This window comes from Cetorhinus maximus, chromosome 28 (assembly GCF_964194155.1).
Source record: "Cetorhinus maximus chromosome 28, sCetMax3.hap1.1, whole genome shotgun sequence".
Taxonomy (NCBI): domain Eukaryota; kingdom Metazoa; phylum Chordata; class Chondrichthyes; order Lamniformes; family Cetorhinidae; genus Cetorhinus; species Cetorhinus maximus.
Genome location: NC_135906.1, coordinates 21,384,933 through 21,407,592, shown reverse-complemented (window position 1 = coordinate 21,407,592; position 22,660 = coordinate 21,384,933). Strand labels below are relative to the sequence as shown.

Genomic DNA, 22,660 nt, shown 5'->3' with positions numbered 1-22,660 from the left:
TAGAAAAACGAGTGGTGATCCTGTTGAAACATATAAGGTCCTGAGGGCGCTTGGCAGATGCTGAGAAGATGTTTCCCCTCGTTGGGGAATCTAGAACCAGGGGCCATGTTTAAAACGAAGGAGTCACTCATTTAAGATGGAGATGAGGAAGGATTTTTTCCCCTGACAGTCGTGAATCTTTGGAATTCTCTACCCCCAGAGAGCAAGTGGAGGCTGGGTCATCGAGTATATTCAAGGCTGAGTTAGACAGATTTGTGAACCAAAGCGGAGCCTCGGATTACGGGGAACAGGCAGGAAAGTGGAGTTGAGGCCGAGATCAAGTCAACTATGATCTTATTGAATGGGGGGTTGGCGGGGGGGAGGCAGGCTCGAGGGGCCGAATGGCCTACCCCTGCTCCTATTTCTTACCTTCATATTATCTGGATGCTTGGCGTGTAAGACCACCCAGTCACCAAGTTAAGCCGGCAAGCGCCTGAGCCATCGGCCTGGAAGGCTGAGTTATGGTCATTGAGATCCAATTGACTTTGGGTCAGTTACAGTGGAGGGAAAACTGAGGATGATTTCGGAGTTAAATCGATCTTTTTATTGGCCATGTAGGCATGGTCATCCTGGGTCTGACTGGCACCCCACTGAATTCCCATTGTAAACTCTTGGGTTCTCAGTGTGATATTGGTTCAATTGGTTTATGGCATTGCCTTGTGATCTGTTGATGAACACAGAGGCCTGCATATAAAATGGCGTCAGAGATGGGCCTTAAACTCACTGTATTGTGACAGTTAGGTAACAATATTAAACAAGAAGCGTTGCCCTGACCATTTACAATGGCAAATGTTGACAGGGAAAAGCGGGCAGACTTGCAACAAGAGGAAGTATATTTGTGAACAGGAAGTGGGAGCCTGGGGCAAGGTTTCTCTTGAGGAATGAGGTAACTGACCATTTTGGAACTGGGTCAGTTAAGCTGCAACGCTCAGGAGGAATTTCAGTCAGCGTTTCCAATCTGATTATTCTACTTTGCTGGAAAGAAGCTGCTGGCCGTAGAATCCAAGGTGTCAGAAGGAGGCCATTCAGCCCATCCTGCCTGTGGAGGCTTGAAAGAGCTATCCAATTACTTCCACTCCCCATGCCCTTTCTCCATGGCTTCACACTATTCCCCTTCATGTATTTATCCAGTTCCATTTATTATTATTACTATTATTATTGCTATGATTATTATTATTGTTGATTCCAGATCACAACAACTCTCTGTGTGTATAATATAAAAAAAAATCTTTTGTCATCTCCGTTTCTTTTGTCAATTACCTGAAATCTGGTCCCACAAGTTGCTAAACCCTTCTGCTGGAAACCGCTCTTTATTTTTTACATATCAAACCCTTTCATGAATTTACATGCCTCTGTTAAATTCCCTGTAACCGTCTCTGATCTAAGGAGAGCAATCCCAGCCTCGCTGGCATCTCCATTTAACCGAAGCCCCCTTATCACTGGTACCGTGCTAGTAAATCTCCTCTGCACCCTAAGGCTTTGACATCCTTCCTGTCCAGCATTGGACGCACTAATCCAGGGCAGGCCTGACCATTGTGATGTAAAGGTTTAACTGTTACTTCCTGACTCCCGCATTTTATACAAAGTCAAGGGTCCAGTGTGTTTCTAAGCGGCCTTCTCAACCTGTCCCACCACCTTCAAACACCTGTGTCGCTGAACGCCCTTATCTTGTCGTTGTAAAATGTACTTTTTGCTGATTTGTTCTATAGCTGCAGCATTACTGGTTTGTGCTTCCTGTCCTGCAGGGTACCCCTGGACTGAAAGGAGCAGAAGGGCCAATGGGCCCACCAGGTCCGACGGTAAGTGAGATTCCTCGTCTATACTGTATCTCGCCGTGCTCCCCGCCTTGGGGACTGAATAAGACCAATCTGCTGGTGACTGGAGCTGGTGACAATGCTTCCTCCTTAAGTGACCAGTGCTCAGGGTAAACTGGCCCTTGGAAGGAGCAGAGCGCAGATTCACCAGGACATTACCATGACTTAGATTGTGAAGATCGATTACACAAACTTGCCATGTATTTCCTGGGACAGAGAAGGGTTAAAGGGGCTGAGGTTTTTTTGGACTTTGAAAGGAATCGGTGGGGTAGATAGAGAGTAACGTTTTCTGCTGATGGGGGGGTGGGGGGGAAGTCTAGGACAAGGGGACAGAAGGTTAAAATTGGGCCCAGGGCGTGCAGGAGGGAAAGTTACACAGCACTTCACATAAAGTGTGGAACTTTCTGGTACAGAATGCAGTAGAGGCTGGCTCGATTAACGACTTAAAATCTTGAGCCTGATAGGTTTCGGCGAATCAGAGGTATATAGAGGGGAAATGGAGCCAAGGGGGCGGAGTGGAATGGAGAGGCAGCTCAGCTATGACCCCGTTTAATGTCAGAGCAGCCTCACGGGATCGAATAGCCTCTCCCTCCTGCTTCTATTTCTCATGTTCTTAAGGTGATGTGTTTGTTAACGTGTGGCCAAAAACTCCTCACTGGCAAATTAACCCAGTGACCAACAAAAATTTACATTTTAAGTCTTGGCCATTGACCTAAAATGTTTAGAGGGGTGGAGTGGGGTGGGGAGGGGGAAGGGGGGGTGGTAAGCTGATCCCATTCACAGCCACAACCTCTAGCAGCACTGGATGACTTCACTCTCGCTGTCTTTGTGCAGGGGTCTACAGGAGAACGTGGGTCGAATGGCCCGGCTGGTGCCATCGGCCTACCTGGTCGACCCGGGAACCCAGGCCCCCCCGGCCCCATTGGAGAGAAAGGATCCCCCGTAAGTCTTGCCGTCAGCTTCTTAAATCAAAACAGTCGCGGTCAGTGCTTAAACATGTTCCTTTTTGTCCGCAGGGCACTTGGAGATGGAGTGGAGGACAGGACGGTGGGGGGGGAAATGCCCATTCTTGTTTCTCACTTTGAATAACCTTTTTCCTCGCTCAAGTGGTCCCTGCTAAACAGGTTCAGGACGTGAGCTTGTTATTAAGACATTTCCATCCTCTTCATTGGCACTAGTATGAAGGCGGCTTTGTTTACATTGCCCTGTAGTAAGCTGGATACCCATCAGATGGGCAAGGTACCTAACCACTGGGCAGGTTGAACAAATCTCTTAACCGCTGCTTTTCCTCTTCCACTTACAGGGTGACAAAGGCCTTTTGGGTCCTGCAGGCGATGATGGGATCCAGGGTCCCATGGGTTTACCGGGTGCCATTGGTTCTCGAGGTCCTCCAGGCGATGATGGGGACAAGGTAAATTGAATGTTCTTTGATATGTAATCCAGTCACGCACCCCCCTCGTGCGCCACCTGGTGTACCCTCGCTAACTTTAACGGGCCGAGGCTGCAGTTGTGGAGCCATTTTTTGTTTGCATCGTTGTTAAAGTGGTTTCCCAGAGCTGGGTAATACAGAAGGGGACCTGATGACCCATGATGTCAGGGACACTGAAAGCGCCACCCAGGGGAATGGAGTCAAGTGGCATTTCTTGTATTATCCCTACACACTCGGACTTGGGTTGCTGAATTCTTATTCCCGGTTTTACTGCACCCTTAATATCCAGATTCTTCTCATCTGAGAAGTGAGTATATTCTACACGGATGGATTCTTGGATGATGTAGATTAATGGAGGTGGTGACTTCCAGCAGTTAGGGGGGGAGATCTTGCGGGACAGCCCAACGAGGCAGAAGCTCGGGGTTCGAGTCCCGTGCCAGGGCCAGAATATTGCTCTCGTCGTGCGGGTGAGGGCCTGATCCGAACGAGCGTAAAATGATGGCGTGGGGGCGACATCATCGCGCGCTCCTGCGATATTTCGGTTGGCGGGCGCGTGTGTGTGACAATTAACGGGATGAGGTTTCCATCCGTCATTGAAAATGAAATTAAAAATTTTCCACCTAATTTCTAACATGTCCCTGCTCGTCGAGGGCAAAATTCCAACCCACAACTCGATGACTCATAACTCAGCCACTCAACTCAACCTTGGAAATGCTTCCAACACGCCCACAGCAGGTGGTAAGAGCCGGAGAGGCTCCTTGTCAGTCATTCTTCATGCCGAGTGACACCCCCTCAAGCTATTAGCCCCTGGCTTCCTGCTCGTGACCTGTTCCAGGGCAAATGAGCTCTGAAAACAGGCGCCTTTGCCTGTGGGAAGAAGTACAGACGAAGTAGGGTAAGCGAGCTCCTCTTCCACATTTGTTCAGATCAGTCCTCTTCCAAAGCATTTGGTCTGAGAGAATTTTTGGATGCCTGGTCATATGTTCATCATATTCAGAAGCTTTCCCGTAACTCGTCTCCATCAAACTGCGGGGACAACTTTCCTGTTGTGATAATCACTAAATCCAGAACGCACAAAATGGTGACATGAACACTGGCCTTCCATCATCTACCCACTTTCATCTCCACTGAACCATCAAGGCCATCAATGCAGAAGTTTGTGTGTTCAAGCCCACTCTAGAACTTGAGCATCTAATTGGAGCTAACATCTCAGCGCATCATCCAGAGAGAGGATGCGGCCGATGGTGAGGTAGCTAATCTTTTTAACAGATCTAATGGTTCATGTGAAGTGTTACATTGTCTAGGATACCAGTTAAAGAAGAGTAGGGATGCCTTGTCCTTCTTCCAACGCTGCTGTCAAATTTATGTAGACAGTCACCTCACTGCTCTTTGTAGGACTTTGCCGTTTTCAAAATAAATCCTGCATTTGCCCACTTCCTCCCTCTCCCCACCCCTACGTCTAGTCACCAGGCTTCAAAGCAGTTCCATTGTCTGAGCAGCTCGAGATGTTTCTGAGATATGAGGTTTCCTAACTTATAAATATGTCACCGTTCCTTCACTGCCGCTAGTCCAAAGGCCTGGAACTCCCTCCCTAACAGCACTGTGGGTGTACCTACACCACGTGGTTCAAGAAGGCAGCTCACCCACCACCTTCTCAAGGGCAATTAGGGATGGGCAACAAATGCTGGGCCCAGCCAGTGAAGCTCACGCCCCATAAATGAATTTGTTTTAAAAAGTAATGCAAGCTCTACCTGCAACTCTTCTCCCTCCCTCTTCTCCCACCTCAGTCCTTTTCTTCTCTCTCTTATCCTCTCTCCAACATTTAATTCACCGTTATAACCAGCCGTAAAATAAAACCTGTTAACTCTGAATCGGGGAGCAGTTTCCTACCCGCCTCGGTCCACCTTTTAAAAAGTGAAGCCAGAGGTTCTCCGGTATGACATGTGAACGTTGCGATGCGGGTTAACCTCAGAGCTGGCTTTCCTGGCGCCAGTTGTGGCTGAGAGACCAGAAATACAGCCGGGAGCTGCAATTTGCCCTGTACTTGTACCTAATGCGTGTTTGATCTGACTGCTGTGTAAGTGTTGCTACCCACCTTTGGTGCTGACCGTTGTTCTTTGCTGCCTCCTAGTCCTGTCTGCAAGAGCGTTACCAACCCTTCCTCGCTCATCAGGCATAAAAGTGCCAGGAGGAGTTTGATTTCGTTTACCCTCCACTCTTTTGCCAAGCTATCTTCTCTTTTTTTTATCTTCTGACCTGCGCAAATCTTCACGGTCAAATAAGAAGAAGCAACTTCTTTTGAAAGCCACAATGACTGTTTCCTGGTGAGATGCGCTAGGTAACCCCATGCGCTATTGCCCAGGTTAACTTGCATGTTGCAGCTTCTGGCTTGACATTCTGCGATTACAATCGTAGCCAACAGAGGGAGCTCCGCCCCAGAGGCGAGCTCTTGGCTTGAACGTCCGGGACCAACCAACAGTTTTAATTTGTGGTAACGTTACTGAATAAACTTAGTAACGTCTGGTTGACCCGTGTGTGAATCTTAATGAACAGGGTCGTCTCAACTCCTGACGAAAGCCTGTGTTTAATGCACTTGCGTTTTAAATGGAGTGCTTGGTCAATGAGCTGACGCAGTGCTCAAATGAAGAATTAAAATGAAATGCGTGTGTCCTTCTGAAGTCGGGGATGAGGGACGAGCGGCTAATGTTGACCTGGCCTCTGACGCTCACATCCCACGAAAGATTAAAAGGCAAAAATGGTCGGTGTAGACCCAACCTGATTCGCTTTGTATTTTACCTCCATCGATCGTACGTGATCATTGTCCGTGGAGTAGTTTTCCCATCACCTTACACACAATTAACAGCCTGTCTCCACTGGTCAGCTGCTTTTGTGTTTTTTTTGTTATCTCAAGACTCGACTATTCCAGAGCTCTTGGCCATGAATCTTAACCCCCCTACCCCGCACCACCCACCCACCCAATCAGTTCTGCAGTGGAACAGCTTTTCGCTGCCCTGATTGGCCGCCCCCATCAAAATGCTCTGATTGGCTAGTCAGGGATCTCCGTGGGCGCGTTCATATGAAAGCTGGTTTGAAACCGCTTTGGCGTGTGCATGTGGTGCATTGGAGCTACTGTCTGCGGGGGAGGGGGGGGGGAAATGGCCCTTGGAAAAGCAAACTTCCATACAAGCCCCTGCATGGAAGTCCCTGATTGGCCATTCCATCAGAACATTCCGATTTGGCCAATTAGGGCATTGAAGCGTGAACCAATCAGGGCAGTGAAAAGCTGTCCCATCGCAGAACGCTGCCCTCACACCCTCCTCTCCCTCCCAGAACCATGATAGGGTCCCCCTTGTCCTCACTTATCACCCCACCAGCCTCCATGTTCAAAGGATCATCCTCCGCCATTTCCGCCAACTCCAGCATGATGCCACCATCAAACACATCTTCCCTTCACCCCTGCTGTCAGCATTCCGCAGGGACCGTTCCCTCCGGACACCCTGGTCCACTCCTCCATCACCCCCTACTCCTCAACCCCCTCCCACGGCACCTTCCCATGCAACCACAGAAGGTGCAACACCTGCCCCTTTACTTCCCCCCTCCTCACCGTCCAGGGGCCCAAACACTCCTTTCAAGTGAAACAGCATTTCACTTGCACATCTCTCAATTTAGTCTACTGCATTCACTGCTCCCAATGCGGTTTCCTCTACATTGGAGAGACCAAACGCAGACTGGGTGACCGCTTTGCAGAACACCTTCGGTCTGTCTGCAAGCATGACCCAGGCCTCCCTGTCGCTTGCCATTTCAACACTCCACCCTGCTCTCATGCCCACATGTCCGTCCTTGGCCTGCTGCATTGTTCCAGTGAAGCTCAACGCAAACTGGAGGAACAGCACCTCATCTTCCGACTAGGCACTTTACAGCCTTCCGGGCTTAACACTGAGTTCAACAACTTCAGATCATGAACTCTCTCCTCTATCCCCACCCCTTTTTGATCTCTTTTTTTCAAATATTTATTTTTCCATTTTAATTTTTATATATACATTTTTTCTCACCCATTTCTATTATTATTTTTAAAATTTATTTCCATCCATTGTTTTACCTCCACCTTTTAGCCTATTTCGATCCCTTCACCCCACCCCACCCCAACTAGGGCCATCTGTCACTTGCTCACCCTGCTTTCTACTCTTGGTGTCACCATTAGCACATCCGTTAGTCAGTATCATCACCATCAACACCCCTTCGACCTTTTGTTTATGATGTCTTTTGCAATCTCTCCTTTGCCTCCACTTATCACTGACCTTCTATCTAGCTTCACCTGTCCCACCCCACCCTTAAACAGTATATATTTCACCACATTTCTACTTCTCTTAAGGTCTGAAGAAGAGTCATATGGACTCGAAACGTTAACTCTGTCCTTCTCTCCACAGATGCTGTCAGACCTGCTGAGTTTTTCCAGCAATTTTTATTTTTGCTTTTGTTTCCCATTGTTTGGGGGAAGAAAACAATTGCATTCGGCTTCCCATCGTCAACAAACTTGACTATTAACTCTCATGAGCATGAATTCGCCCTCCCCAAACATTGTATGAAGTACTTGGGGCTTTGATCCAAATATATGACATTATCGGTTTTAAGACAGCCCTTTGACTGATCACTTTGTTCAGTTTTTACTTTTACATGTTTAATGAATTGGAGTTTAACTTGATCATAATCAATGGCTCTGATTAATTCGGCTACCCAGTATTGACCCAGTTAATTTAAGCCTTTTTAATTAAACATTAGCATTCCAGCTTGTGTAGAGTTTTTCTTAAATTAATTATAGGGTGTTTGGCCAAGGGACCCCACCAGGATAGTTGGTGTTCGATTTATTGCAAACAACTTACAGCACAGGCACAGGCCATTCAGCCCAGCTGGTCCATGCTATGCCCCTCATGAACCTCTTCCCACCTCTCTTCATCTCACCCTATCAGCATGTCCTTCTATTCCTTTCTTCCTCATAAGTGTACCTTTGTTTCCCTTAAATGCTATTCATCCCAATCACTCCCTGTGGGAGCAAATTCCACACTATCACCACCCTCTGGGCAAAGAAGTTTCTCCTGAATTTCCTGTTATTAATGACTAGCTTATATTTATTCCCCCTAGTGTGTTAATAGGATCCAGGCTGGTTGGTGAAGTCAAAACTAAGACACGGAGCCTTTCATTGCTGAGAGAGTTTATTGACTTTCTTCAGTGTCAACACTCCTCATATCCCCCCAGTGTCCCAGATATCCCCTATTTATATGTGTTCAAATACCCGTCACCTTTTTCCCTTAACTCTTTCGAGTTATCAACAGTCACAGATTGTAACTCTTTCGAGTACATTCACAGTTCTTGGTTTCCGGGAGTGGGACATGAACCCACAACCTTCTGATTCAAAGGCGAGGGTGCTATGGACTGAGCCACAGCCGATGTACTTGACATTAACAAAGCTTAACAATGTCATTGATAAGACAACGACATAGTGTTTGCTTTCCTCCCTAAGTGGGAAACTTCAGCTGAGATTTTAACTCATTCAAAATCCATCCACTTGCACAGAGTTAAAATCTGGCCATTATTTTTCTTTTCAAAGTCTACGTACCCTATCAAACCCTTTCATAATGTTATAAAGCGCTATCAGGCCAGAGCAACCTATATGTTCCCTTTAAGGGATTTTACTGGGTTAACCTGTATTTTTTATATAGCTCAGAAAGTCTAGGTTTGAAACGCTTCAACAAAGTTAAATTTAGTTGCATAAAATTACATTGAGTACAGAAATAGGCCATTCAGCCCAGGTGATCAGTGCTTGTGTTGATATCCCACCCGAATGCATGTATCATCTCGGGCATGACCCAATGAAGCGGCATATTCCTCGCACAATGGGAACACTCCATCTGACAGAGGGACCCTGTGAATGAACTGCCTAAATTGGCTGTGATAAATAGCAGCCCATCCATTGCTGTCTCTAATGTACATTTGCAAACTTGCGGGAAGTGTGTGTGTGAGATCACTCAGTGAAATATGGGCAGACTGTGCATTAAAGTGGCTTAATCACCAAAGTGGAAGTATACAGTACTCGGGTAGGTAATGTTGCTGGTAAAGCCAGGGATATAGCCTGTTCTAAAAACAATGCAGATTAAGTTGCGAAGCTGTTTGGGTTCAGGCAAGATGAGGGATCACAATAGTTCATCACTGTTGGGCGGGCGCCCACTTACAAAGTGGTGGCGATAGGTTCCTCTTGCTCAGAAGAAGGGTCACACAGTCTCGAAATGTTAATTCTGTCCCTCTCTCCACAGACCTGAGTTTTTCCAGCATTTTCTGTTTTTGCTCCAGTTTCTTGCTCCTGTTCTGTTCCAGTTCCAAGTGAAGTTAATGACTGTTACCCCTCCCACTTCTACTCTTGGATCGTATATTGGTTGCGGCGAGAGAGGTTGTGGGTCAGACCACAGAGAGGACGAAGTGTGTATAACCACAGTTACCTTAGCAACATTCCCACCCAAGTTGCAATAAGTGTCTCTAATGGAGTAACATCTGCTCTTCTCTATTTTTGTCACATTTATTTCATGTGTAAGCTCTCACGTAAAAGATTGGAATCCTGGCCACCTGCCAAGCGCCTTTTTTGTTTTCAAGTTGGTGAAGATTTAAGTCCACTTGTGGGGAAAGTGGAAGCAGCAGGTGGAGAGGTGATGGAAAAGCACAGGAGTGGGAGAAAAATTGACCCTACAACATGTCGAGAGTCATCCTGCTTTGAAAAAAGCATTTCATTGCTAGATGATATTGTCAATTATTTTCAAGGGTCACTCAGTTTAAGTGAGATATGGGGTCTTAGAAAGCCTTGTTTGCAGTGTGTGTACAGAGTCCATTGTTCTGCACACTGCCTAGTTACATCTGGCAATGCTGAGTGCTTTGAGAATGTTGACGGTCTCAGTCCCCTGTGCTGTAGAATGCAGGCCACCTCCTATTCATTTGTGACTCATCTCCACACCCCCCTCCGCCCCCTAGGATGAAGGCAGGTTGCTCTGGAAAGTGCAGGCAAGCTAAATCCTCTCCAGAGCGTTCAGGTTAACCTGCTTGATTGTGAACAGTGTCGACTGTGGTTCAGTCAGAAGTACTCTCGCCCGAGGGCTGTGGGCTCAGGTTTCAGTCCTGACACCCGGGGTAGGTGTAAAAGATCCCATGGCACTGCTCCTGGATGACCAGGGAAGTTCTCCTCCCTTATGTTCCAGTCAATACTTATCCCACAACCAACATCACTTTAAAAAAGACCGGATTATCCAGCCGTTACCTTATTGCTGGTTGTGGGAGATTGCTGCGTGTAAATTGGTTTCTTACACTACAGCAGTGACTGTACGTTAATTACGTACATTGCCTGGTGTGGTTGAGGAGTCCCTCTGGGGCATGGCAGCCTCTGCAGGGGAAGACAGTGGGCTGAGAAACGGTAGGCAATGCTCGACATAGAGTTGACCACCATTGCGTAGATCATGGCCGTACGAAGTGAAGGCTGCCACCATTTCACTGGCTGTAAAACACTTCGGGACATCCTGAGGTTGCGAAAGGTGTTGTATAAACGCAAATACTTTCATTCATTTGTGATTATGATGTCAATCACACTGCAGCGAGGAGTGAGTTCATGGGGCATGAGCATGAGATTCCAGAAGTATTTCTCTACAAAGAGGATGATGGCCACCTGAGGCTAATTGCCTGGAAAAGTGGCTTGAGGTGAGGACATCACTGGGCTCAAGGGATGGTCGTCGAAATGGACGGATAAAGAGCTTCCAGCCAATCATGTCAGGAGTTGAAATTCCAAGTAGCCATTGACTACCAAATGACTAGTCAATTACATTTCATCACGGTGCCCTTGTTGTCCACTGTGGTAACTGGGGGTGTGGCCCCTCCCTTCTGTCAATCGGAGGTCACGTGATGTATTGCGCGGGCAATCCAGGCCAGTGGGGGAGGGGGTGGGAGGGGGAGTGGTGGGGGGGGAGACAGCTTCCTGATGCGTTCTGGTCAAGGGTGAAGGCATCTGTAAACCTCCCTGTAATAAAGTTAACTGTTTCTTGTTGAAACCTGTCTGCTCCGTCGAGTCATGGCCATCTGCTCTGACTCTGCGCCTCTCCCTGTTACTGTGCGTACGTGGAAATTTCAAACGAAAGCTGTTTCTCGCCAGTCCTGCCGCTCTCTGGCAGAACTGATCTGTATGATGCCACGATGGAGGACACTGGAGCCGGTTTGTAGCGTGCCTTGAATTTTACTCTGTGACAGATGAGATTACCGTGGAAGAGAAGCAGAAAGCGATCCCCCTGAGCGCGTGTGCGGCAGTAAAACACACAACCTCATTCGCAGCCCGACAGCCCCGAACGCGCCCGTTTCCAAGTCCGGTAATGAGTTGGCGGACCTCGTGAAAACACACTTCCAACCGAAGCCGTCCGTAATAACGCAGCATTTTAAATTTAATTCAAGAGTTAGGGCCCCCACGGGAGTCCCTCCCGACCCTATGTCGCCAACCTCAAGCAGTTAACAGAACACTGCAACTCTGGGGGCATGTGAAACGATTATGATGCGGGAATGATTGGTTTGTGGAGTTAAGGACAATGCCGTACAGCGCTGTCTACTCGCCGAGGTCAATATCGGCTTTAAGCGCGCCCTAGAAATCTCCCTCGCCGTGGAAAGTGCTGCGGGAGACTTGCGGGCTGTGCCACACATGGGAAAATGGTGCCGTCCTTCATGTTGGGTGGGTACCTCCCGCCGAGCGTGGCGCGAAAGCCAGACCTGCAGACTTAAAGCGTGATTCAGTGTCCGCCGTGAGAAACATTAAAAAGCCCGGCAGAAATGATGCAGCAGCGAGTTCAGCAGATGTGGGGGTGACCACGGAGCAGCAGATAACCTGTAAATTCAAAGAGGCAGAATGTCCATTACTGTCATCTGAAGGGCCATGTGGTTAGGCAATGCCGGACAAAGCTAAAGTAGTCTGCGAAACAGCAAACAAACTTGGTAGAAGTAAGGGGCACGGCAAAGGCTGAAGCTGCTGCTCCTGACATTTGCTCCTTATATAATGTGACTGCTGTGAAGACCAAACCGACCACTGTAACAGTGCAAGTCCAATGAGAAGCTGCTGAAAATGGAAGCAGACACGGGTGCCTTGCGCACGGTGATGGGAGAGCACACTTACAGGTACCTTAACGAAGGAAGACGGCCAATAAACCTGGAGTGGACAACCGCTAAATACACTGGAGAATCCATTCAGGTAAAGGGCATCGCCACAGCTCCAGTCTCTTACCGGCAACAGGCAGCCCAATAATGAGAGGAGAAGGACCCAGTCTTTAAGCTTGGGGTTGGCTACTGAAGATCAAACTCAACCGGTCTGAGATGTTTCGCCTAAAATCAGCTGGAGTTCCAGAACTTCTGAGAAAATACAACGTGGTTTTTCGGGATGAACCAGGAAAGTTAAAAGGCGTGCAGGCCAAGATACACGTGGAGCCACAGGAGACACCTCATTTCTTTAAGGCAAGACCTGCGCCTCCTACAATGAAAGAAAAGGTTGACGAGGAAGCTGTGCCAGTTAGAAAAGCCGGGCATTATCCGACCTGTTCAATTCTCGGAATGGGCTGCCCGTAGTTCCAGTGGTTAAGCCTGGCCCCACCATACGGTATCCGTGGAGAATATAAATTGGCCGTAAATAAGGCAGCCAAACTAGACAAGTGCCCTAACCCAAGGATAGATGAGTTATATGCCATACTGGCTGGAGAAAAGTCCTATACGAAATTGAATATGAGCCACGCTTAGCAGCAACTGGAGCTGGGTAGCACATCGAGGGAGCTCGTAACCATTAACACACACCAGGGTCTCTATCACTACACCCATCTACCCTTCGGGGTCTCATTGGTGTGTGCAATCTTCCAGAGAACAATGGAGAGCCTTTTGCAAAGACTCGCCCGAGTAATTGTGTATCTAGATGGTGCCCTCATCACGGGGTTAACCGAGACAGACCGCTTGGCCAACCTAGAGGAGGTGCTAAGGAGGTTCATGGAAGCCAGCGCATGGTTAAAGAAGGAAAAGTGCACTTTTCAGGCACCATAAGTCACTTTTCTTGGCCACAGATTGGACGCCACGGGTTTGCATCTGATAGAAGATAAAGTTCAGGCAATAAAAGATGCACCATCACCATCCAGTGTAACAGAATTCAAATCCTTCTTGGGCATGATCAATACTATAGCCGCTTCTTAGCTAACCTATCAACTGTGTTGGCACCGTTACACCCGTTACTAAAAAATTAACCAACGTTGGTCTTGGGGTCACAACAGGAAGAAACCTTTGTGAAAGCTAAGGACTTGCTGCATTCGTCGTGTCTATTGGTACACCACGACCCCTCGAAAGAGCTGGTATTAACTTGTGATGCCTCTCCCTACTCTCTCTGAGCTGTGTATTCCCTTAAAATGGAAAATGGGTCAGAAAGGCCCATTTGCCTCGAGATCCCTCTCCACAGCTGAGAAGGATTATTCCCAGCTGGAAAAGGAAGGTTTATCGGTGATATTCGGGGTGAAGAAATTCCACCAGTACCCGCATGGTCGCCATTTCTCCATTGTGTCAGACCATAAACCATGAATGGGTTTATTCAGCGATGACAAGGCCATCCCACCAATAGCATGATGGGCTCTGACATAATCTGCATACGAGTATACTTTTATGTACCGTCCTGGCCTACACATTGCAAATGCAGATGCCCTCCGTCGCCTCTCGTTGCCAGACAGTATTGTGCATACTCCTGTTCCACAGGAATTAGTACGATTATTGAATTTCTCAGATTATTCCCCTGTGTGTGTGAAACAAATTAGAAACTGGATGAACAGAGATCCAACATTATTGAAAGTCAGAGACTTTGTCTTAAAAGGACGGCCAAACTCACCTGTCTCTGAAGAATTGAGACCGTACCGTGTCAGACAGACGGAATTGAGCTGCCAAGGTGGGATTTTGTTGTGGGGGTCAAGAGTGGTGGTCCTACCACAAGGCAGAGAGACGCTCTTGACAGAGCTCCGCAGTACCCATCCCGATATATCAAAGATGAACATGTTTGCGCGGAGCTATGTGCGGTGGCCAGGCGTTGCTGGGGATATTGAAAGCTTGGTCAAGCACTGTCCCCTCTTTCAGCAACAACAGAAGTTGCCTGTTCCAGCTCCCCTGCATCCGTGGGAGTGGCCTGGGTTCAATTACATATCGACTACATCGGACCATTCTTAGATACCATCTTATTGTTAATTGTAGATGAACATTCCAAACGGATGGATGTGTATCAAGTCAATCCGCCGACGTCAAACGCAACTATCGAGAAGCTACCTCACAGTTTCAGCACGCGTGGCCTACCTGAAATTGTCATTTCAGATAATAGCATTGCTTTTACCAGCACAGAGTTTCAGAAGATCTGAATGGAATCCGACATATTAAAACAGCCCCTCACCTCCTCTCATCGAGCGGCCTAGCCGATGGGGCAGTACAACCTTTTAAGTCTGGTATGAAAAAGCTATTGGAAGGCCCTCTGGAATCTCAACTTTCCCGGTTTCTTTTCAGTTATCGTACGACACCACGTTCGACCACGGGTTCAGCACTGTCGGAGTTATTAATGAAACACCATCTGCATCCACATCTACATCTCGTGTTTCCAAACTTAGAGGGAAGGTGGTGCAGAACCAGAATAATCAGGAGTTTAACCATGACGTGCACTGTAAAGCTCGCACTTTTGGTGTAGGTGACGTGGTGTACGCGTGGAATTTTGGCACTGGACCCTGTCGGGCTCCTGCAGCTACTGTCTCAGAGACCGTGAGAGATAGAAAACTCTGAAAGCGCGTAGATCGTATTCGTGCCAGAGAGACATTCCAACAAATGAAGTGATCCACCTGTGATTAAAGTAGAACTGTCCAATCCTGAGGTTTCTGATCGATTCGAGGGAAGGCATTGTGGTATTGTCACTGGATTGGTAATCCAGAGACCCAGGGCAACACCCTCGACCCGGGTTCAAACCCCACCACGGCAGATGGTGAAATTTGAATTCAATAAAAAATCTGGAATTAAAAGTCTAATGACCTTGAAGCCAATGTCAATTGTGGTAAAAAAAAAACCCCATCTAGTTCACTAATATTCTTTAGGGAAGGAAATCTGCCATCCTTACCCAGTCTGGCCTACATGTGACTCCAGACCCACAGCAATGTGGTTGACTCTTAAAATGCCCTCTGAAATGGCCTCGCAAGCCACTCGATTCTCAAGGGCAGTTAGGGATGGGCAATAAATGCTGGCCTAGCCAGCGACGCGCCCGCCCCCCCCTCCCATGAACGAATAAAAAAAAAAGAGCCAAATATCCCTGAAGAGTTGCCAAATCCTGAACTGCCTAGTTCCAATGATGTGTCTCATACTGCAGTTCCAGACCCCGTCGATCCTGTGCAGGAACCTGCAGTGGTAGAGTTACGCTGCTCTAGCCGCATAAGAAGAGCACCTCAGGGACTTGATTTATAATCACCTGAAATTGTATTGGATTGTTCAAATGTTTTCCTATAAATAGAAATTGTAAAAAAAAACTAAAGTGGGGGTGGTAACTGGCAATATAGACCCTCCCTACTAACATCAGGGGTCATGTGATGTACTGCGTGGGCTCTGAGCAGTGAGCTTTTAGCGCGGGCAATCCAAGGGGCAGAGCTTCCTGATGAGAGCCCTGGTTGAAGGCATCTGTAAACCTCTCTGTAATAAGGTTAACGGTTTCTTGACGAAACCTGTCTGCTCCGTCAAGTCATCACATCCACCTTTTTTAACAATATTGACGATTTCCCTCTCGGCTCGTTTACCGTTTCACCCTCACGGCGGCCCGGAGAATGTGTCTGCGGGTGGGTGGGTGGGTGGGAGGGGTGAAATTGAGGCTTATCACATATAACGAAGCAGTAAATGGAGTTAGGAATGGAGGAGTTAGGAACACGGGCCCTGGAGCCTGAGAGCCTTGGGGTTAGAAAGTGCCTCGATAGTTTGGATTTGCTTTCTCATTCCCGTTTCTGCTTTACAGGGGGAGCTGGGCAAACCAGGACAAAAAGGCAGCAAAGGAGACAAAGGAGAGTCCGTGAGTAAAGATTCTGGCCGACTCTGTGCTGTACTTCAGGTGAAGGGTGTGTCGCACTGAATTAATAATTGGATGCAATCTGTTACCACAGAAGGTCTCATCCATTGATCCCAATAGTTCAGCTCAACCTTCATGATTCCATGTCGCTTTCTGAAGAAGGGTGTGGGTAGTTCTCCCTCGATCCAGTCCGATATTCTTCATTGAAGACAGATTAGCTGATCACTCATCTCGTTCCTGGTGATTTGCTCACAGGATGAAAGGCTGATTTTTGCCTATATAGAGGCAGATGGGCATAGCAATAATAAATAGTGCGTATGTAATGTACATATGGAAAGATGCTGTAAGTACAAATGGGTATTATAAGAAATAAGGTGGGAGCTATTTTCTGTCCAAGTTTGGACCACTCGAGTTTTTGAACAGATCCACCATCATCAATAGCCCTGAAATGTGTAGTTTGGGATTGTCCATGGGATCTTGTTGCTGAGACTGTCCAGATTTTTCTCTGTGGCAAAGTGAATCCTAAAACAGCTCTCTGCAGATAGGCGGTGGCGCAGTGGTATTGTCACTGGACTAGTATTCCAGGGACCCAGGGCAATGCTCTGGGGAGCCGGGTTCGAATCCTGCCACGGCAGATGGTGAAAGTTAAATCAATAAATACCTGGAATTAACGGTCTGATGATGACCATGAAACCGTTGTCAATTGCTGTAAAAACCCACCTGGTTCACTAATGCCCTTTAGGGAAGGAAACCTGCCGTCCTTACCTGGTCTGGCCTACATGTGACTCCTGACCCACAGCAATGTGATTGACTCTTAAAAATGCCCTCTGAATGAGGGCAATTAGGGATGGGTAAATAAATGCTGGCCTAGCCAGCGATGCCCACATCCCATGAGCGAATATAAGAAAAGATAAATGCCATGACTTATTACAATCGTTAGATTATTTGGGCTGAGCAGAACTCAGCTGCAGTCACAGTTTGATTAATGCTCGAATCGGAGGCAGCGTGAGGTTTAAAGGATCAATTCTAATTTAATATTAACACCTTTTCTCTTCCATTACAGGGTCCCCCAGGGCCTATAGGAATACAAGGTCCAATTGGACACCCTGGTCCCATTGTAAGTATTAATTGCATTTGAATTTTTTCCCCTCCGGTGCCCGGCTGAGGGTCGGTCTATGATATGCTTGCGCATTCCTTTATGTGCTCCGCATAATGGGCCAATAAGACTGCTAGCACAGCCTGGTACCGAGGTCAAGTGTCAAGGTCAGAAAAACAGATCCGAGAGTGACATAGCCCGATAAAGCCAGAGTTGTGACACGAGTTGAAATTATAGGTCAAGTTTCAGCTCAATATTTTCCAGATTAGTGTCTCCAGAGGAAGGCTACATTTCAAGGCATGTTGGCTAGATTTCAGGTCCTATGTGATCTTTCTTTGCGAGGGCCTTGTTTGAAGAGGGGGTTGGGGGAGGAGGGGTTCTGAATTTTATTAAGGTGAGGCTTATTGTACTGGAGCAGATCATGATGCTAACAATGTTGCTCTAAGTTTCATGGTTTGACCAGGACAATCTCGGTGACTGAATTCGTTTAACTTTTTTGAGCAGCAACTCGGAGAAATCTGCACAGAACCTTTTGCCGCTCGCATGCCAGAGTTTAGGAAGGTGCATGTTTGTTGCTCTTCCTGTACACAGGCAGACAGTACAGGCCCTGTGCCACAGGTGGGGTACAATGCTTTCGAGGCACACCCCCTACTGAATTCACAGCTATGAGCTAAGTGTACAGTCTTGGCTGTACAACAGGAGAGAGAGAGATCGGAAGAATAACAGCCTTTTTTTTTTATGGCATCGCTTGTTCAGTTGTGACCTGTTGTTATATTATGTGAACGATTTCGACCAATTGGTCGAAATGTCAGGAACTATATTGTTATGCAGATGTATAAATATATATCCAGAATGCCACATCACTCACTACCGCGTTACAGTTAGGGTTACCGAGCAACGACTATAGTCCGCATCACGGGGTGTGATCTGAGGAGCACATTCGAAGGAAGTTCCAGCCTTTATGTCTCAACGTGTGATCACTTTAAGCTTCTGGGAATCACGAGACATATCTCTCTCAATCTACCCCCTCTCCACCAGTTAGTCAGCGGTGATTTGTGTGTCCGTATAGGGTTCTGATGGTGATTCGGGACCGAGAGGCTATCAGGGAATGCGTGGACAGAAGGGCGACGATGGAGTTCGTGGACTCCCAGGTTCCTCTGGCCCTGTTGGACTTCAGGTAAGTGAGCTGCGTAAGGCCCCGTTCGGCGGGAGCGCAATTCCCAACCGCCGGCACAGAGGCGATTGGCCTTGGTTCCATAACCCTTAAAAAAAAAATGAGGGGGGTGGGGGTGGGCCAAGCTTAGTGGGGGGGGTGGAGCTGGTATCAACTTAGGAATTGCACTGGGGAGGATAATGGGAGGCAAATGCCCGTGTGCAGAAAATCTACACAAAAACACTAAAGGAAGTGCATGAGGAGATTTGGGAAATCGAGGGGATTAGCAGATAAGAGGAAGGAAGGTGGAGTGAGTTGAGAAACTTAGAGCAGAAAGCTGTGCAAGCTCTTAAACCAGGGGCGTGGGTAGCAGCTCAGGTTGTCCAGTAACCCTGTTCTTCTTAAAGAGGGCGCGCAGATCATTTCTACATCACGGTTACATAAGGCTCTAGGTGAATGACTGCATTCAGATCTGGGGACCCCACACCTCTGGGTGGGGAGGGGGGGTTTGGGGTGGGGGGGATGTGTTGCCCACCCAGCTGCACAGGTCCATCAGATTCTGGAACCAAAAGGGTTAAATTACGACGGTAGGCTGCACCGACTAGGCCTGCGCTCCCTTGAAGACGAAGGGGTGACCTCGTTAAAGTGTTTAAGATGATTAAAGGATTCGATAGAGAAGAAACTATTTCCTCTGGTGGGGGGAGTCCAGAACAAGGGGGCAGAACCTTAAAGTTCGAGCCCGGCCGTTCAGGGGTGATGTCAGGAAGCACTTCCTCTCACGGAGTAGTGTACATCTAACAACCAAGGTGGGTAACTGGAGTTGAGATACAGATCAGCCATGATCTCTTTGAATGGTAGAAGAGACATGAGAAGTTGAATGACTCTTCCTGTTCCCGTGTTCTGAAGTTTAACCATTTGGGAACACCACCACCTGGAAGTTCCCCTCTGAGCCACTCACCATCCTGACTTGGAAATATATCAGCCGTTCCTTCACTGTCGCTGGGTCAAAATCCTGGAACCCCCCTCCCTAACAGCACTGTGGGTGTACCTACACCACATGGACTGCAGCGGCTCAAGAAGGCAGTTCACCCACCACCTTCCCAAGGGCAATTAGGGATGGGCAATAAATGCTGGCCCAGCCAGTAATGCCCACATCCCGTGAATGAATGAATAAAAGTAACTTCTCCATGGTCCGCTCTGACATTGCCCTCACCTACTTCCATTATGACATGTCCCAACGCAACTAGAGTAACTCCCAGTGTGTCTTCACCTCCTGTCCATGTTACCACTTTGGAGAATTACCCAAAGCCTATCTTTGACCCCCTCCTCCTTTTTTCAAGTTAATGCTGTCCCTCAGTGATGCTATCTCTGGGTACAGAGCCAACTCCCACATGTATTGGGATAGCACCCAGTTCTACCACCCCCAAAACAGCCTTGCTGTCTCAGTGGGCAGTTTGATTCTTGGTTGCTTGTCTGATATCAAGTCATGGATGGGTCATAACTTGTGGCAAATTAACATCAAGCTGAAGCCTCGTGAGCAAGAAAGTTCTCCCTGGATTAATATTTATCCCTTAGCCAATGTTGTAAGGGTGGCCGAGTGCTACTATTAGTGATAGAGCTGATCTGCAGACACTTCTTGGGTGGAAACATTAAGTTTATTTGCAATAATCTCAGCAGCAATTACACGTGTGCTTTCAACTCCAACTCTAACTCTACACTACTGAACAAGTTGAGGTCTATATGAGTATACTGCTGAGGTAGCCCGCGCTACTCTCCTATTGGCTACTACAGGTCATGTGATCTTAAGCATTATTCTTAAAATACATTACACACTAAATCTGTAATTACTACAACCTACATCACTGAAACAGATTCACCCTGACCAGCCGTGGTTCACTGACTGACAAAGACTTTGGGACACACCGATGTTGGGTATCTGGTTCCTTCTTTTTGCCTTTGTTTCTCCCCCTTTCCCTTTTTTTTTCACCTTTGCGCTTTCTCTCTTTTCTCATTCTCTTTTTCTTCTGTTTCTCTCAATTTCCTTCCCCTCTCTCCATTCCCCCCTCTCTCTCCATTTTCCCCTCACCGTTTCGCTTTCTCTCTTTTGTATTCTTTCTTTCTTCTGTTTCTCTCAATTTCCTCCCCCCTCTCCATTTTGCCCCCCCCTCTCCGTTTTCCCCCCTCTCCGTTCCCCCTCTCTCTCTCCGTTCCCCCCTCTCTCTCCGTTTCCCCCTCTCTCTCCGTTCCCCCCTCTCTCTCCGTTGCCCCCCTCTCTCTTTCCGTTCCCCCCTCTCTCTCCGTTTCCCCCTCTCCGTTTTCTCCCCTCTCTCTCTCTTTCTCTTTCTCTCTCTCTCTCTCTTTTTCTATCTCCGTTTCTCCCCTCCTCTCTCCGCTGTCTGATTCTGGAACAGTCATGTCTCAGCTCAACAGCGAGGGAGAGATCCCAGCCAGTGCTGAATGGAAGTTTGAATAGACTAACTTCCTGTGCTATTCTCGACCGGAGGAAGCTTTGGGCTGATTGAATTGACCCTGTAATAATGACCCTAACCTTCCTCCCTCCGTGCTCCAGATTGATAGTTATCAGTCTGATGGCCGGGTTTCCTGCCTGTGGCCCGACATCACACAGCCTCCTGGCTGGGGGTGGGGGGGGTTTGCCATCTCTCGGCAGAGAGACCAACTGACAGGAATAAGAGATTTTCACCTGCTTCAATTAATGGTTCGGAAAGATGTGCCGTCCTTCATTGCGAAAAGGTGGAAGGTCCTTGCGTGACCTCTGACCTGCTCCGCAGCAGCCCAATCTGTCACTGAGCAGGAAGCAACGTGACCCTGTCCGTTAACCAGGTCGGCAGCCAGCTGGTGTCAGCAATAGGAACCTCAAGCCGCCCTTAACTGGGTTTGTTTTGTACGCCCGTCCTGGTTAAAAACACGAAGTAACTCAGTTTGTCGGACAGTTTTTGATTCACCCTCAGAATTTATAGCGGTTTGACGGTGAACTGAAGGGTAGGAAGGTTCCCACATTGAATGAGGGAGAAGCTGACTGTGGAAGGCCCAGTGCACAGCGGGAAGCTGCTGTTTGGAAGGCGATGTTGGGTTATGTGTAGGAGTCGGTATTTATTTGTCTGGGATCTGACGAATAGGCAATCCACACCGAGGCTTCCAGGTGCTGCCGGACTGCCCCTGCGCACGATGACTTTACACGGGCACCATACTTTACAGGGTTGGCACACTTGGTAGCATTCCTGCCTCTGAATCAGCAGGTTACAGGCCCCACTCTCCCTCTAGACAGGAGTGAAACGCCGAGGGAATGCAGCACTGTCGGTGACATCCTTTGGTTCTGATGTTGAGCGGAGGCTGCTCAGCTAGACATTAAAGATCACAGGAAACTCTTCCGGGGGAAGAGCAGCGGGTCACCCTGGTTCAAGTTCCTCCTCCAGCCGGCAATTAACTGGTCATTTACCTCGTTTGCCGATCACTGGCGCTTGCTTTGATGCGCTGATTGGCTGCAGCTTTGCCGATGTCAGAACAGTGAACGCACTTGTGTAAAGTAACGCTTTTTTTTTGTTGTAGAGTAATTCAGTGTGATGCTTTGTAAATATGGAATTGATAGTGCGCCACAGAGCCTGGTGAGAGCGCGTGTGTCAAAGACCAGGCGAGATGATATAGCTGTGCTCGCTCAAGGTGCTGCTCTGGAGGCTGAAACTTTCTGTCTCTGCCCGTGTCTCCGGTCGCCTGTGACAAGCCTTTGAGCTCAGAATTAAACTAGAAACGTGAATGGATAGACGAAGTGGAACCTAATGCCTTTAACCCCTGATGGTGCTGACCTGCCTTTGTGTTTTACAGGGACTGCCTGGTCCTCCTGGCGACAAGGGCGAAAGTGGAGACGTTGGGCCTATGGTAGGTGGACCGTAATGTGGCACGAGGATCATGGGTAGACGGTGGTGTGGTGGTAATATTACTGGGCCAGTCACCCAGAGGCCCGGCCTAATGCCCTGCGCACACAGGTTCGAATCCCACCACGGCAGCTGCT

The 22,660-nt window shown here is 48.0% G+C and overlaps 1 protein-coding gene across 1 annotated transcript in view; it reads left to right on the top strand.

The window, feature by feature from the left end:
- Positions 1-22,660, top strand: part of LOC144668908 (uncharacterized) — a 253,801-nt gene that overhangs the window by 183,953 nt on the left and 47,188 nt on the right. Inside the window, exons 41-47 of the mRNA XM_078531379.1 lie at positions 1,785-1,838; positions 2,688-2,795; positions 3,157-3,264; positions 16,334-16,387; positions 17,448-17,501; positions 18,550-18,657; positions 22,474-22,527. Of these exons, the coding sequence (XP_078387505.1) occupies positions 1,785-1,838; positions 2,688-2,795; positions 3,157-3,264; positions 16,334-16,387; positions 17,448-17,501; positions 18,550-18,657; positions 22,474-22,527 (540 nt within the window). The remainder of the gene's footprint in view (positions 1-1,784; positions 1,839-2,687; positions 2,796-3,156; positions 3,265-16,333; positions 16,388-17,447; positions 17,502-18,549; positions 18,658-22,473; positions 22,528-22,660) is intronic.